This window comes from Battus philenor, unplaced genomic scaffold (assembly GCF_028537555.1).
Source record: "Battus philenor isolate CCGP_79_NKW_IND1 unplaced genomic scaffold, ilBatPhil1.0.hap1 SCAF_17, whole genome shotgun sequence".
In the NCBI taxonomy this organism is placed as follows: Eukaryota; Metazoa; Arthropoda; class Insecta; order Lepidoptera; family Papilionidae; genus Battus; species Battus philenor.
Genome location: NW_027181679.1, coordinates 5,629,218 through 5,644,549, shown reverse-complemented (window position 1 = coordinate 5,644,549; position 15,332 = coordinate 5,629,218). Strand labels below are relative to the sequence as shown.

The 15,332-nt window shown below is 30.8% G+C and overlaps 2 protein-coding genes across 4 annotated transcripts; one reads left to right on the top strand and one right to left on the bottom strand.

Annotated features, from left to right (window-relative positions):
* The first annotated feature begins 488 nt into the window (after positions 1–488).
* Positions 489–7,559, top strand: Afti (aftiphilin). 2 transcript variants are annotated; one of them, XM_068762917.1, is made up of 5 exons: positions 489–742; positions 1,014–2,221; positions 2,294–2,477; positions 2,908–3,015; positions 4,701–7,559. In XM_068762917.1, the coding sequence occupies exons 1-5, from the start codon at positions 649–651 to the stop codon at positions 6,248–6,250; spliced, it is 3,144 nt and encodes a 1,047-aa protein (XP_068619018.1). In that variant the 5' UTR covers positions 489–648; the 3' UTR covers positions 6,251–7,559. The 2 variants fall into 2 exon arrangements, with proteins under 2 accessions (XP_068619018.1, XP_068619020.1); XM_068762919.1 differs by lacking the exon at positions 2,908–3,015.
* mtTFB2 (mitochondrial transcription factor B2) lies at positions 7,185–13,773 on the bottom strand. Of its 2 annotated transcripts, XM_068762921.1 has the most exons (8): positions 13,290–13,773; positions 12,929–13,070; positions 12,555–12,694; positions 12,350–12,487; positions 11,589–11,728; positions 9,265–9,429; positions 7,691–7,876; positions 7,185–7,436 (listed from the first exon to the last, which is right to left on the bottom strand). In XM_068762921.1, the coding sequence occupies exons 1-7, from the start codon at positions 13,680–13,682 to the stop codon at positions 7,711–7,713; spliced, it is 1,284 nt and encodes a 427-aa protein (XP_068619022.1). In that variant the 5' UTR covers positions 13,683–13,773; the 3' UTR covers positions 7,185–7,436; positions 7,691–7,710. The 2 variants fall into 2 exon arrangements, with proteins under 2 accessions (XP_068619022.1, XP_068619021.1); XM_068762920.1 differs by lacking the exon at positions 7,185–7,436 and having other exon boundaries at positions 7,602–7,876.
* Between the last annotated feature and the right edge of the window lie 1,559 nt (positions 13,774–15,332).

Here is a 15,332-nt window from a genome sequence, read left to right as displayed (position 1 = left end):
TATTGTTGACCAATAGAGTACGGGTCTAAAAATAAAAAAAATATCATGAATCTTATAGATCATCCAGAAGATCATTGAGGCTTACTTCTCGTGCCCGTGCTTGCTAGTTTATGAGTAATCAGTAAATACAAAGCACAAAACACAATAAAAAAACACCACATATTTTTAAAGTTTATTTACACAAATTTTTACGATTTTGTCAAAAAAGTTGTATTTGAGAATAAATTAATCTTTATCAGTATTACATATATTTTTTCCCATTTTAAAGATAAAATAAAAGTTAAAAATAAAAGATCCCTCATAAAATTTATATTAATACATACTTTTTAGAAAGTGGTATTTCCATTGTACAATATTTTTTTCCAAAGATATTGACCCAAACAATCATTCATAAAAACAATGACAACATTGACTAAGTACAAAAAATAAAAAAATGGCTGATGAAAGTGACAGCTGTTCTGTCAATAATCATAAGCTGTCTAGAAAATTGTCAATTACCATGAACAGCTGTCGATTTTTTAAATATTTTTTCGTTTAAATGTAATTTATAATGTGGGATATGAGATTTTAATTTGGGTAATTGAGACTGCTCAAATGCATAATTAACATTTTTATGTAATATACATAAGTGTAGTGATCAGGACAAGTATGTCGCTGCCTCCTCTTGTTTGCAATACACCACCACCGCCTGATCAGTGTGAAGAAGACAATGATCTTGAAGATTTTGATATCAATTACAGCTGTAAGTTTCTGTATATAAAACTTATATATTGCAAAAGAGATTAAGATACATTGCCTATAAGGACTAATAATATGTTTCAATTTATCTTTATAACTAAAAAAGCATATACTGGTTGATCGTCAACAATTTTGTTTTAATAGAATGTAAACCTTTTTTTAATACAAAAGCCTGATGATATATATAATCACTAATCATTTCAATGAAACATGTATTAAAAATAAGCATTGTATTATACTGTGCAATTACCTTACGATTGTATTTTGAATTTCAGTGTCACAGGATGATGAAGAAGATTGCAATGGGTATAATTATCAAACATATTCAAATTATAATATGTATGAGGAAACAAAGTCAGAACCAGATCAAGAAAGTAACTGGTCTTTAAGAGTTAATAATGATTTAGACAAAACATCACCAGAAAAAGTAGAAGAAGTATACAAAGAGACTGACAATATGACTCCAATTATAAATGCTTTAAGTGTTAAATTATCATTAGATGATGTGGCTGTTGAAGATTTGAATTTAGAAATAACCCCTGAACAATTAAACCCTCAAATTCCAAACACAGAAAAAAATGACACTGATAGGAGTGATAATGATTACTCATTGAAAGAAATTGAAGAAACAATTGATAAACAATCTCAAGAAAATGATTTTGTTGAAATAGATACAGTTAGTACAGATAATGCTAATGCACATTCTACTTCGGAAAATGCAGCTGACAATCAACATGAACTAAATACTGATAATTTAGAACAAACAACAAAAAGTTTTGAAGTACCAGATGAATTTGATGATTTCCACTCTAACTTAAATTTTGAAAACAGTGAAGTGGAAATTAAAGTCCAACCAGTTATCGGTGTAACATATAATGAAAAAGAAATAGAATTAAAGAGTAACACAGAGAATGTTGATGATTTTGGTGATTTTGATGATTTCAAATATATAAATAGTAACAACATAACAACAATTGTAGAAAATTTTGAAAATCCTTGGGTTAGTGAATCATCCCAAACAACAGATTTTGGTGATTTTAAAGCTAATTTTGAAGATTGCAATACACATGTAGACAATAAGTCAGAAGTTGTGAATGTTGAGAAAGTCAATAGTTCAGATAACGAAGTAAGTAATGATTTAGAAGATGATTTTGGAGACTTTGATGACTTCAGATCTTGTGCAAAACATTCAGAGGAAAGTGAACAGAATGTGGAAATACAACAGGTTCCAGTCTTGGATTTTTATTCACCAGATGATGAAAATCAAATTTTGGACAGTATCAATAAAATTTTCACTTCTGTATTTGAAGAAGAAATATCAGACACAGAAGAAATATTTGTAGGAAAAATAGAATCAGTACTTAATGAAACCTGGGGTCATCTGGTTGATACAGATGTAAGACAACCCTATATGTTGAATTGGAATAATTCCTTAGGCCAGAAAAGTTTGCTGAAGGCTCTATGTATAGATTCACGAAATATTGTAAGATTTTTTTCTGTCAGATAATGAAGTGGATACATTTTTATTTTGGTTTAACACATAGTTCATTTTCAGCTTTTTGGACCCAAATGGAATTATAGCATGCCTAAATATGCTGTCAATCTATGTGCAGCACCTCTTCAGCCTCAAAAACAACTTGCATCAACTTCTCCACAAAAAGATACACAAATTGTTGACAAATCTTCAAGTAAAGAGATGGACACTTGGACTGATCCTTTTTCATCAAATGGACAGGAATGTAAGTGCTTAGTTACTAATCTAATTTAAAATTATATAATAAGACTCACAGGCTCATTGTAGATAATGTTATTGCCTTTTTATACAACACAATTAGTAAGCTATTAATATTTTATAGATATTATTATGGTTATCATTGATGACTTCTAATATATACAAGTTAATTTGTTATTAAAACTTTAGTAACTGAACAAATACAAAAAATGTTGAAAGTATTGTATTTCTTTTGTAACATAAGTATGTTTGATATTTTTAACATAATTTAAGTCTCCTATGTATATGGTCTCCAAATGATGTGTGTTTGCTACTAACATATTGAAGCTTTTGTAATAAATATTCATCACAAAAATTTTTTTGCATGTCTTGCACATGGACTAACTAACATCATTCACTTGTACATTTTCTGCTTGATCCAATATTCCACTTTATAGTCACATACGCTGAAGCTCTTCTGCTAGACCTTGAACACCTAATGTCTACTTTAGATCAAATGGCTCATAAACATTCTACACTCAAAATTTCAGAGTTACTTTCACATGGTAAGTCACATTTTTCTAAAAGTATCAATTAACCAAGTTATTAATATATATATAAAGACATTTTTTATCAACACAAATTTTAACCATTTTAATGTTTCATGGTGTGACTTAAGAGGAAACATTCTAATTTTCAACCTAACAATACTACTGTGGTTTTTTGGTATGGGGCTGTGATCATATTCTTGTCAGGTATAAAGTTTAATATTCAATTTAACAGGTGTTAAGTTATATTAATAATATTAACAATTATTAGTTTGTAACTACAATATGCCTGAGTTATCCTTTATATTTTGTTTTAACTTGTACTTCATATAGTGAGCAGCCACAGATGGATCTTGCCTCCAGGTTGCTGCTCCTAGTCCCGATAGGTATCAGCCAGTGTGAATGTCTTTATTAATTTAGAATTCATTTTTAATTATATACCTCAAAGGATAGTACAATAGATGTCAAAATTTTAAAGATTTTTAAATAAAGTCTTTCCTATTCTGAGCTTCTAGGCTTATTTCAAATAGTTGTATGTTTCTAGTAGTTTAGGACAATAACCTATGGTAGTATGTTGCGATTCTTGGCTGGAGCAACTGTAGGTTACAATCTCTTGCTGAGGGTCTTGTCTTCTTGCAACAGGATTGTTATAAGGCTGTATTTCAGCAATTTTATTTACTTTATTACAATAAACCTGCAAAATTCTCTTCACCTCGATTAAAAATATTATAACTTGGTAGCCTTTTTGAACTAACATTGGAAGAGATTTTATAATTTATAAAATTAAAGATACCAAACTAATATTAAGGTTTTCACATGGTAGGGATTCAAGGCACAACACGTCATCATGACGAGTGAACGGCGACTTATTTACACTGCGTATATTTTCTGGTTGAAGTTTTAGAATGTGTTTTATATGCCAGACATAAATTATTAGTATTACTACAAACGTCTATTGTGTAAACAATTATAACTTTGCTATGAAATAGTAAGACGATTGTTTTCCGCACTGACTTTTATGTAGGCAATGATTAAGAAATAATGAATAAGGCAATGATAGAAAAAGATGGTGAAAATTTTTAGTTTTTTTTTCAAAAAGTTTAATGTCAGCTAGTAGAAAATCATATTGTATGACTAAATGAAAAATCCATTAGAATATGTTGCGCACATATGAAGCGATATAAACTGTGTACAATAACAACACAGACATCGTCAGCATATTTTATTTAAAAATTAGCCTTTTTCCAGAAAAAGTATACAGTTCTGAAATACGTGAATATATATATTTTTATATTTTATTGTAATATAGATCTAGCATAAAAAATATCGACACGTCGTTATCGTGTTTGATTGACTTTAAAAAACGTTTACGAATGCAATATAGTTTAATATCGTTGATTTGATGTGTGGAAAACACTATTTTCTCACAAACAATCAGTTTGAACTATTCTATACCATACCAAGCTAACAAAACATTGCAATAAAGACAACACTATGAAACCGAGAGAGATAAGAAATGTTTTGATATCTGAATTATAACATAGGTATTTATAGTTCTTACTGCTTTATGAAGACATGCTCTTTAACGTCCTTATTACATTATTGGAATAACATTGGTAATGTCACAGGATTAATAAAATTATTTATCCAAGTATATTGCGGCTTATGAAATATATTTAAGATGACATTAAAATGTGTTTCAGCATGCAACAACGGAAAGAATACTTCTGGCGCAGAAAGAAGAGCCTCTGATCCTGAAAAATTTGAAAATGTTGCATCACCGAAACAAGATAAACTTTATCCAACATCTCTAAATGTTCAGCCACTGCGACAAATCAACTTACCAGATACTCACATATTTACCCCAACAGATTCTGAAATACCTAGATCCAAAACAATACATTATGACAATCCTGTAATTCTATCTCAAGTAGGAAGCAATGATAAAACTAAAAGCCTCTCAGAGTCACCTGTTAATAAAGCTGAAGATAAATTAGAAGATGAAAATGGTTACTGGGATTTTCAGGGTTTTAAAGGCGCATCTGAAACGACACAATCAACAGAGATTAAAGTAAACGTAAAATTGGATCAGACTACAGAAGTTGCCGACAGCAAATCACTAAATGTTTGCAATCCACATCAACCACAATTACTGCAACCCATAAAAGTCGAACCTGTCATGCCTACCTTAAATTGGCCGGATCCAGGACAAGTTAAGGAAACATTTGACGACTTCTCAGATTTTGTATCAAGTGCACCATGGGAAAGCGATAAAAACAATGTTTCTACTGCCGATACACCTAATCAGGCACTTGAAGTCAATGCTACGATTTTGGATAAAAATAATGATACGATTTCTTTAAAAACAAATACCAATGTTGAAAGTTACGATGATGATTTTGAAATATTTCAATCAGCACCAGCCGTGCCTCAAACTACTAGTATAAGAGCTAAGGAAACTACTAATAGTGAGTTAACATATCAACCTTCTACGAGCAAAACGGTAATATTTAATGCTATTTCTGAATTTGATAAGTTCAATACACATGAAACTAAAACAAAGTCAAATGATGTTTTTAAAAAGTGTAACACACATACATCGCCTGATAGTCATAATAGTATGTCCAGTGTTCGAGATGATTTAGTAACAAACTCACCCGTCCACTCTACAGATATGCCTAGTATGTTGAAACCTTTACCAGCCAACTCAAGTAATACTATGTCTAAATTGAAAAATAATACGGGCCAAATTTTACAGCCGTTATCTTTAGAAGGATATTCACAAATCAATTGGCCTAATCCAGGAATAGATTTACAAGATTTGTCTCGATTTAACCCCGTTGAAACACTTCCGTCTTTGAAAAGCGATATAAATACAAGTAATCAAAGTAAAGTAAATTCACCTGCACATAATGAGAAAAGTCCCGTTCGCAACGAAGAATTAGACGACGATATTTGGGGAGACTTTGTTTCGAGCAAACCGAGGCAGCAGATAGCGTCTACGAAAAAGCCACCAGTTTTTGGTGACGAAGACGAATGGACAGAATTTGTATCAAGCCCATCTGTTAAGCCACAAAACGGTTTAAATACCATCAGTCTAAATGTGCATACGAATTTGAATATGCAGAAAACTTCCGCTAACAAATTGAACACGAAAAACAATCAAATAACTTTAGACATTCCAACATTAAATTATATAACACCGAAGTCAAGTAGTAGGACATATAATGATAAACATTTTCAAAATTTATAACGACAACAATCTCTTACTTATCTAACATTAAAATATGTACTTAAACTAGAAATGTAACGAGTATTATGTAAATATGGTGATGGGATTTCTTACCATGTAATGTTTATATTGTTATGAAAAAATAATAGAGGTATTAATATAATAATATTTATTAATATGGATGGATTTTGTGTCCGACTTATGTATTTAAGGCAACTAGATGTGATAAGATTTGATTGTTTGAAAAAAAGTTTATTTGAGAAGTGCAATAGGTAGACGCGTTTTTGCTTAAGAGTCTGAAAAATGTAGAGGCGCGATAGAAAAATATGTAGTATTATAATTTTGATATGGATTTTTTTTTAAAATGATTAAAATTTAATGTAATGTAGTGTTTGCTTACTACCAGATTTATTCCGAAAAACTAATTTCAAGTTTTTATTACAAAATTTTCAATGCTTTTCAAAACAGGAAATGTTTCTGTTTAGCTGTATCTGTTTTCTGCCTTTAAAACGACCAATTGCTTTCATCTTCTGTTATTTAAATTCTCGACCCACTTTCTTGGCTTTCTTAAAACAAAACATTTAATTTTAAAAAACCTCCAATAACAAAAATTAAATGAAGAATTTAACTTTTACTAAATAATGTTATATCCTTATATTGTGAACGCGAAAGATGAAATTTCTCTTTTAAACGGAATTTTTTTCGGAAAAAATTGTCAGCCAGTTTATATTTAAATTTTAAATAACAATAAAATCACTCAAGTCAATAATGAAAAAACCTTGTTCGGATAATTCAAAAACGCGTGTACTGCTGTCAGGAAAGAAGAATAAAACGATTGTATTATAAGTTTTGATATGTTTACTCTACAGTTATATGTAAAAAAAAGCAATATAATTTATACATTTTGTAGATTATATGATGTCTGTATATAGTGCAGGAACGATAATGTAAAAAATGTAAAAAAAATAGCATAAACTCATCGCAATGTTAGGAATATTGAGTAGAATTTTGCAACACCTGTTACCAGCTCTAATGTTTGTTGTTAAAATATTTTTGTTAAATTTTTCATAATTCCAATTGCGTAATATTCATAGATTAACTAAAAATTACACATCACATATTATATTTTGTGATTATGGAATAATATTGTTTTTCTTTTTTATTCAAAAGTGATATTTTATCAATTTTCATTTTTCTATATGGGGCACTGTAAAAATTTAAATCAAAATATATTTTAACAGTGTTTGGATTATAACTTTTTCAAGAAAATACATCTCTGAATATATTTAAAGAGAAATTGGAAACAACTCATTTCAAATTAATGTGAATAGACTGCTAAATATAATATTATTATTATAATAGGTATGTTTGTTTGCACATTTTATTGAATATTTTTAAATAATAAATGAAGGAATTTGTTCACCGGGTTATTAAAAAAATAATGTAAATATTGAAATAAACCTCTTGCATTATTTGATTTTTTATTTTTCATTACAATCGTTTTCCTCATCTGAAATTTCCATTTCATCAAGATGGGAACTAAATCTACCCTTTTCTTCGTCTTCAAGGTGTGAAATTGATTTAGGTAAATTATTCTCCATTGTTACTCTGAAGGAACATTGCTCAAATTCCGGCCATGATACGAATCTGAAAATATTAATATGACACAAATTGTTTTAAGACAATATTTCAGTAATAAAGGCTTTGGTATTTTAAGTTTTTGATAACAGACTCGTTATCTAAGATTGACCTAGATAAAACGAGAAGAAAACATTAGATAAAATATAAAGTTATCAAACTTATCCATCTGTTATTTTATATATATTATAATGAATATGCCATTTTGTTTGATAACTTTTTACCATTGTGAGGATCTCATAGCCAAAGAAATTTTAGAGATTCGACATTTCAACAAGTAGTTTTAACAATCTATTCTTGAATTAACTCTGAACAAAACTGGCATATAAGGCAAAAATAGGATTCAACGCCTTAACGTTTTAAAACTATCAATATTTCATGAGATGCTTAGTTAATTTCGACTGCTTCATCACTTTCTTGCGTTAGAATCATGAGCCTAAGAAAGTAGAACCAACACTTTTGCTATGAGGTATTATTTATAATAAACAGCGGTAGAATAAGATTTGCAATCGTAGGTCGCGATTTCTAAGTATCTAATATATAAAATTCTTATGTCATGGTGGGCGTGATTAAACTCCTCGAAAACGGCTCGACCGATTTTCGTGAATGTTAGCGTGCATATCGGCCAGGGTGAAGAATCGGACATCTATTTTTCATCCCCCTAAATGTTAAGGATGGTCCACCCCTAATTTTTTTTTTATTATTGGAAAAAAAATATTTTTTTATGATACAGCATACAAAAATACACGCAACCCTAAATTTTCACTCCTTCACGATCAAACCTTATTTTTTATTTGTTAATTAAAAACTTTAATTTTTTTTGCAAAACAACAATTTCGGGATCAGCTAGTAATATTATATAATTTACATTTTGTGCATTAATTATATAGGATAGCCACTGCTCACAAATAAGTTTCCAGAGGTTAGGCAGCAACAACTCTATGTACCATAATATCACACAATGAGGCCTTGTAGTGGGCGTTTATGCGCTGAAACGACTACGATTAATAATTTTAAAAAGGGACAAAATTATATGCTGATGCTAGATGCTGAACCCTTTAATTATATGTTGTTGTTCATATGTCGATGGTTTTTTTAAAAAATTAATAATCTGAGAGAACAAAATTAAATTTCCCGGACTAGTAAAAATCGTTTTAACTTCGTGCTACTCTTACAAATACTGCATTGCCTCCACAATTCTTATCGCGTCATTTAAAAATGATTCTAATGCATATACATCTTCGTTGGATTCATTCCTTTCAGCGAATGGATAAAGCAGGAAAATGTAGTTTTGTCTTTTTTAAGATGTCATAATTTAACCGGCAAGATACAAACAGTACATCTCACGAGATTTATCTGGAACATTTTTCGACACCATAAGAAATGATAATACTTACCTTTTAAACAAAGTTATCTTCTGTTGCAAACTTAATTCACCAAATTCAGTAAATATTGTTATATGTGGTAATGAAACATCATTTTCGGAAGGCCCTATTGTCTTATTTGAATCGGGTGGGTCCTGTCCCGTTATCAACCAAACACCACAACCGGGAATCCACTGTCTGGAACATCCCAAATAATTCGTGTCTTTATGTTTGGTTTCATGATACAAGTTTAACACGGTCAAAATTGTTCAATTTGGCAATAATAATTTTTAATAACACAGTGGTCTAAAAAGTCCTTTGTATTTAATAAGCATACATTTGTAGAAATTAATACCATATAAACCGTACTAACACAATTGTTTCGTTAAGATATCAAGCGCACTAAATTATATAAAATGTTCATTAATCGCGTATAAAATTGTGTTTTCAATTAAAATGCGAGGATTTTTTTTGACAGCAAAGCTAATTTCCTAACAATGTTTTCCTTCAACTTCTGTCCGCTATTATGTTATAGTAATAGACATCGAAATTTGCATTCGATCAAATCAAACCTCGACCTCTGAACGTAGGCATTGATCAATGGTTTTTTTGTGCCCAATATATCTATGTTAAACTGTTTAGATTCGAAGATTGTTTTCAACGATTGTTATTATAATTAGAGAAATATTATATTTAAAAACGACAAAGCAATAAATTAATATTTATTGTAAAATAATTAGTTATTTGAAATAGCGTAACATTGCTTTTATCATTGTTTCATATCTTAATAAAAAGATTTAGCATGTTGCTGTCAATAATGTAGTCGTTTGGGCCCTTACTATTTTTATTACATATAAACGAAAATCCTTCTTACATTAACAAATTAAACGACATTGTATTGTTTGGTGATGATACTTCAATAATTTTGAAAGTAGATCGTAACAAGGATAATTATCTAATAGATTTTGGCGTTACCTCACGGAAGTCCATCCTAACTAAGAAAGAGACGAATAGATAGCTACTTCCGCTATGCAGCAGTAGTCGTGCAATGATGTGCACCGCCCGCCAGCACGCAGATAAATGCGCGTGCGGTGTACAATGCGAAACACAACTACCACCGTTAATCTACTCTACACGTATTTCACCCCTCCACGAATGAACGATGAAATGATGACGGATTTCCTGAGAATGCCCCGCGGCCGGCTGGCGGGCGGTGCACTTCATTGCACGACTACTGCTACATAGCGGAAGTAGCTAAATATTAGTCCCTTTCTTAGTAAGAATAATTATGACGAAGTAAATGGTACAATCTCGCAAATTCTTATTTGGTTTACTACTAATATAATAGTATTAAACACAAAGAAAACTGTTAATTTGTATAGAATTTACAATGCCAAATGTAAAGGGACAGAAGCGTAAGTAGCAATAATTTAGTGATTTCGCGGTATTTTCAGAAATAACTTTAGTGAGGCGCTCATCTGTCTTCTCTTGCCAGTAGTCTGAGCTCTGCTGCTTACGCCGTTAGAAAATTCAGACAGCTATACAGACGCTATTACAACCGGACTCGTTAATTTTGGCTATTTGCACAGCCTTTTGTCCTATGACCTATTAATCTGAGACAAAGCTGCAGATATTGAGTCAATATTTTTAATTAAAAAAAAGGGCAGTGTGGGCCACTTATTGCATAGGAGCACACAGCTGCTCTTTAATAGAGCTGATATTCTTATTTATGGTTGCATCATAACTAACAAAGTTTTGTTGTAACTAAAAACAGCAAATTATTTAAAAAACAGTGATATGCAGAGTGTAACACAAGGAATAAAAATAAGCCTAAATTAATTATTTATCGCAGAAAGTATGTTGAATAAAATTCAATAAACAAAATGAGATATGCCACTAGAGAGATTTAAAACCAATATTGAAATATATTTTAGAAAGAAGTACACTATTCTCAAATGTTGATGCTCTCTTGGAAAGCTAATTATTTTTATGGACTCCTTGTAAAACTATATTTGCAAAGAGCAACAGTTGAGTTTCTCTCAGGCTCTTCTTAGCAGAACTGCTTTTTGAGCCGGTAGTAGCTTCATGCAAGGCTAACAATGCCAACAGTTGTTGATTTGATTCAATTCAAAAGTGTTTATAATAGTCTAATCGAAAAAAGAATATTTTGTTTTTGAAGCGCCGCATAGGTCATGCACCCACAAGATTGACCAACAACCTTTTTAAGATCTTCCAAAAATGCTTGGTGTAGACTGCTTTTAACGAGTCATATTGGAAATTAATGGGGGAGACCTGTCTAGCAGTCTTACATATTACAACTGAAATGATAATGACTCTCTCTCTAGGATAATACTCACTCCAACTTTGGTATAATTTTTGTTTTCCTTGAAAATAAATGTGATTTGAAAAAGTACCACAGCAGTGGCAGATATTCTGGTGGACATGGCAACTTCTCCTTTTGGGTTATATTAATCAAATACATACAATACTCATCAATCTGGAATATAAAAAGATTTAATATTCACATGCAAAACACCTATATTTTTATTATAAAAAAGAGAGATACTTCTTATTCTTTAATGAGTAATTATGTTTTCTAATTCATCAACATTAAGTTAAAAGCTTTGACATGTAATTTAGTATGTATGTTCATATGTAAATATTTATGAATATGAAAAATGTGTTAGTTAAAAGAAATGCGGAAGTTTTTAATATGAAATAATGTAATTTCAGGATTAGTGACCTTTTTATGATGTTGTCCTGACAGCAGATAAGTCATATACAAAACCCGGCGATAAATATTGCACATCTGTCACGTAACTGACAAAACGTCACATAGGTAGTGTGGGACAAAGATAATGCTCTATGTAGTCGAAATTAGCCAATTGTCTCTTTCCAAATGTCAATGTGCAATATTTATAGCCGGATACATTCTAGTAGTAATATATGCACAAGTTACCACATATAAGTAACCACAGTAACCACATATAAAATATATTTGTGTAAATAATCCTTAGTCTTAAAATCATTGTATGTTGTATTTATTAAATTTGTTTCCATAACCTTGCACACTGATAATGTAAGATTTAATACCAATTGTAACTTTAGTATAGCATACCATTGAAGTTTTTTTGCTGACTGATGGATAAGTCCAAGGCAAATAATGTACTTTAGGTACTTTTATCAATATTTTAAAGTCAAAAAACATCTGAAATAATGCCTGTAGTGATTTGTGTTGGCCACTATCTGTAATGAACTAAAGAAATTAGTGAGAATTTGATCTGAAATTATAAAATGACATAGTATTTTTTTCATCATTTTACCTTGAAATGATGCCCAGGCATTGTAATAAAGAGATCTGGCCTTCCTAGCTGGTTAGTGTCCGAATGAAAAACAATGTTAAATATAAGATGTTTTACAAATGATAATCCAGGCATAGCTCCAACAATCTTTGTCATTCTACCTAAAATTATGGCATGTAAATATATACACTATACTGATAAAAAAGAAAGAAGTAACAAAATAACCAATAATAATAACCAATGTCTAATACTCAAGTCTCTTAACATTTACTATGACATATGATACTTAATATAAGCTGAATAAAACACCTTGATGTCATGTTGTGATCATTGACATTAACCACCTTAGAGGAATTAGCAAAATAAGGGTCAAAGAGAATGTATTTATTTCTTACTATTATCATTTGATGCAAGATCACCCAACAATTCTGCTATCCTGTTCCCTCCATCCATTTTATCCTTAAAAGCTAATTTCCACATTCCAAAGAAATCTGCTACTTTATATGTAAGTCTATCAGGATACTGACTTTGTAATTCCTACAAATTGATATATAATAAAAACTTAATGTTTTTTTAAGTCAATATATAGTATTTTCACTTAATAATACCTACTATAAAATAAGTAATATACAAAAAAATAATATTCATTTACATAAGCAACATTAATTGTTAATAAATAAAGATATAGAGACCGCCACTTCCACCTTTTATAAGTCATAATAACCATGTTCATGATTATTTTTAAAGTATACTAACCTTTATGTGTGGAGAAAAGTGATTAGAAGATTCATACAAATATATGTGGTTATTTTTACATTGCAACAATTCTTTACTTAAAAAACCAATTCCTGGATTTACTTCAATTATAGGACAGTCTTCACCCAAACTACTTTTGATAGCTTTAGCTATTTCCTTCGCTGTTTTACTATTAATTAAATACATACTTTCTGGTGTCTTGTATTTTCTCAAAAGAAAGGTTGGCAATTTTTTAACCAATTTCTTGCTTTCTGCATCATTTTCTAAATAGTTCATAACGTCTGTTGCAACTTTTCCTTTCTTGTCAACATTATGTTTATTAGTTGAAAACCATAACCTCAAAGAACATACGGTTGTATTGTTTCTAATAGTAAATATTCTCGAAAAAAGCATTTTCTCTGAAAAAAAGTTAATACAATAGATATCTCCTCTTAACCGCAACTTTTAGCATTTTCAAATTAATTATTATTAACAATAAATATAAATGTTATTGTATTCACTGTTAGAGCAATTTTGTGACATAAAAGTCGTTGCCTGATTGAAAAAGAAATTAAATTCATTACACAAGATAAGTTAAATTTGTCTCAAAATTTGTCTTAAATAATATTAAATAAGACGATGTATAAATTTCAGCTTTTAGTGTTTTACAATGAATTATCTAAATTCTTCGTAATAGAATTAGCGTCCAAAAAAGACACACTTTTGTAAATGCTATGGTTATCTGTATTTATTTATATATTTATAAATGTAATCTATATTAGCCTATTAATATGGCTATATATACAAGTGGCTGATTCGCACACTAGTTTTTTTCTTGTGTAAATGTAGAAAATTCAATACTTTCGTTGTTATCCACAGCAGCCTTTATACCTTCTAACTGAAAAAAGCTTAATCGAGACGAAAATCTACCCAGTCACAATTTATCCAATTAACCCCGTTCCGGGATGTGTGTAGTCAACGCTACCCGTAAAACCCTTATAGTGCTCTCCCGTTGGTTCGAGACCACATCCATCCATCGTCCGCCTCAGAGTAGCTGAAGTCAGTGGGAGTTTAGAGACCCTACCTTAAACATTCGCGACACCGAAGGCCACGTTCTTGGTAGGGGAATACCATTTCCGTCCGTGCGCCCAACATCCCCCATCCAGCGACCTTAATTATGTCGTCGGTCTACCTAGTAGAGCCTGCCCACATTACGTCTACCTGCTCGTGGTCGCCACTCAAGAACCTTTCGACCCCAAAAGCTATCGGTAGCGTAATCGATTCAGCAAACATAAAATATAAAAAATGGGTTCAAGAGAAATTGAGAGAAATCAAGAGAAATTGACTATCTATAAAAGGACAACAGCCTTAAGCTTTCACTCTCGAGTGTGAATCTAGAAGTGTTCTTTGTATCTCACGAGAGTAAAAGCATGTTCTGCTTAATGAAAAAACACTTACAGCCTTACTTTAACCGTAAATATCTCTCTTAAAGTCGCACGATTCTATAGTCGTGCGACTTGGAAGCAAAAAATCTATAAAAGATAACGTAAGAAGGAAAGGTTTTTTTAAAAAAAAATTAAGACTTGAATATTCCCGGCCATTTCATGGTTTGAATAGTAATACTATGTAACATATAAGGTCAAGACAAAGTTTTTGATAGTTCGCATACCAGAGCGCTTTTTCCGCGTAATGGGCACCGCTTTCTCGCTGAAGTTCTCTTAGTTTATAAAGCGACAAGTTAGTCAAGATGCTTGACTTTAATGGTTATATTTTATGTACTAACCAAAAGAAACACGATGAAATGTAAATTATTCTCCGACATACTATAATGCATAAACCACAGATAAGCAATATTTCGCGAATTGCGGTTTTTGAAAAGTATTTTCAATGTCGGTATGTTGAGAATCACAATCGTATTCACAACTGTCGAGTTTTACTTATATTATTTAGTTTATCGGGGTAGAAGACTATCAAGTTTCTATGAGCTTGTAGTGGAGTTTAACAGGTTAGGTAGGCAATGTTAGAGACAACATCTAATGAGCTGGAGCACAAAAATTTATTTCT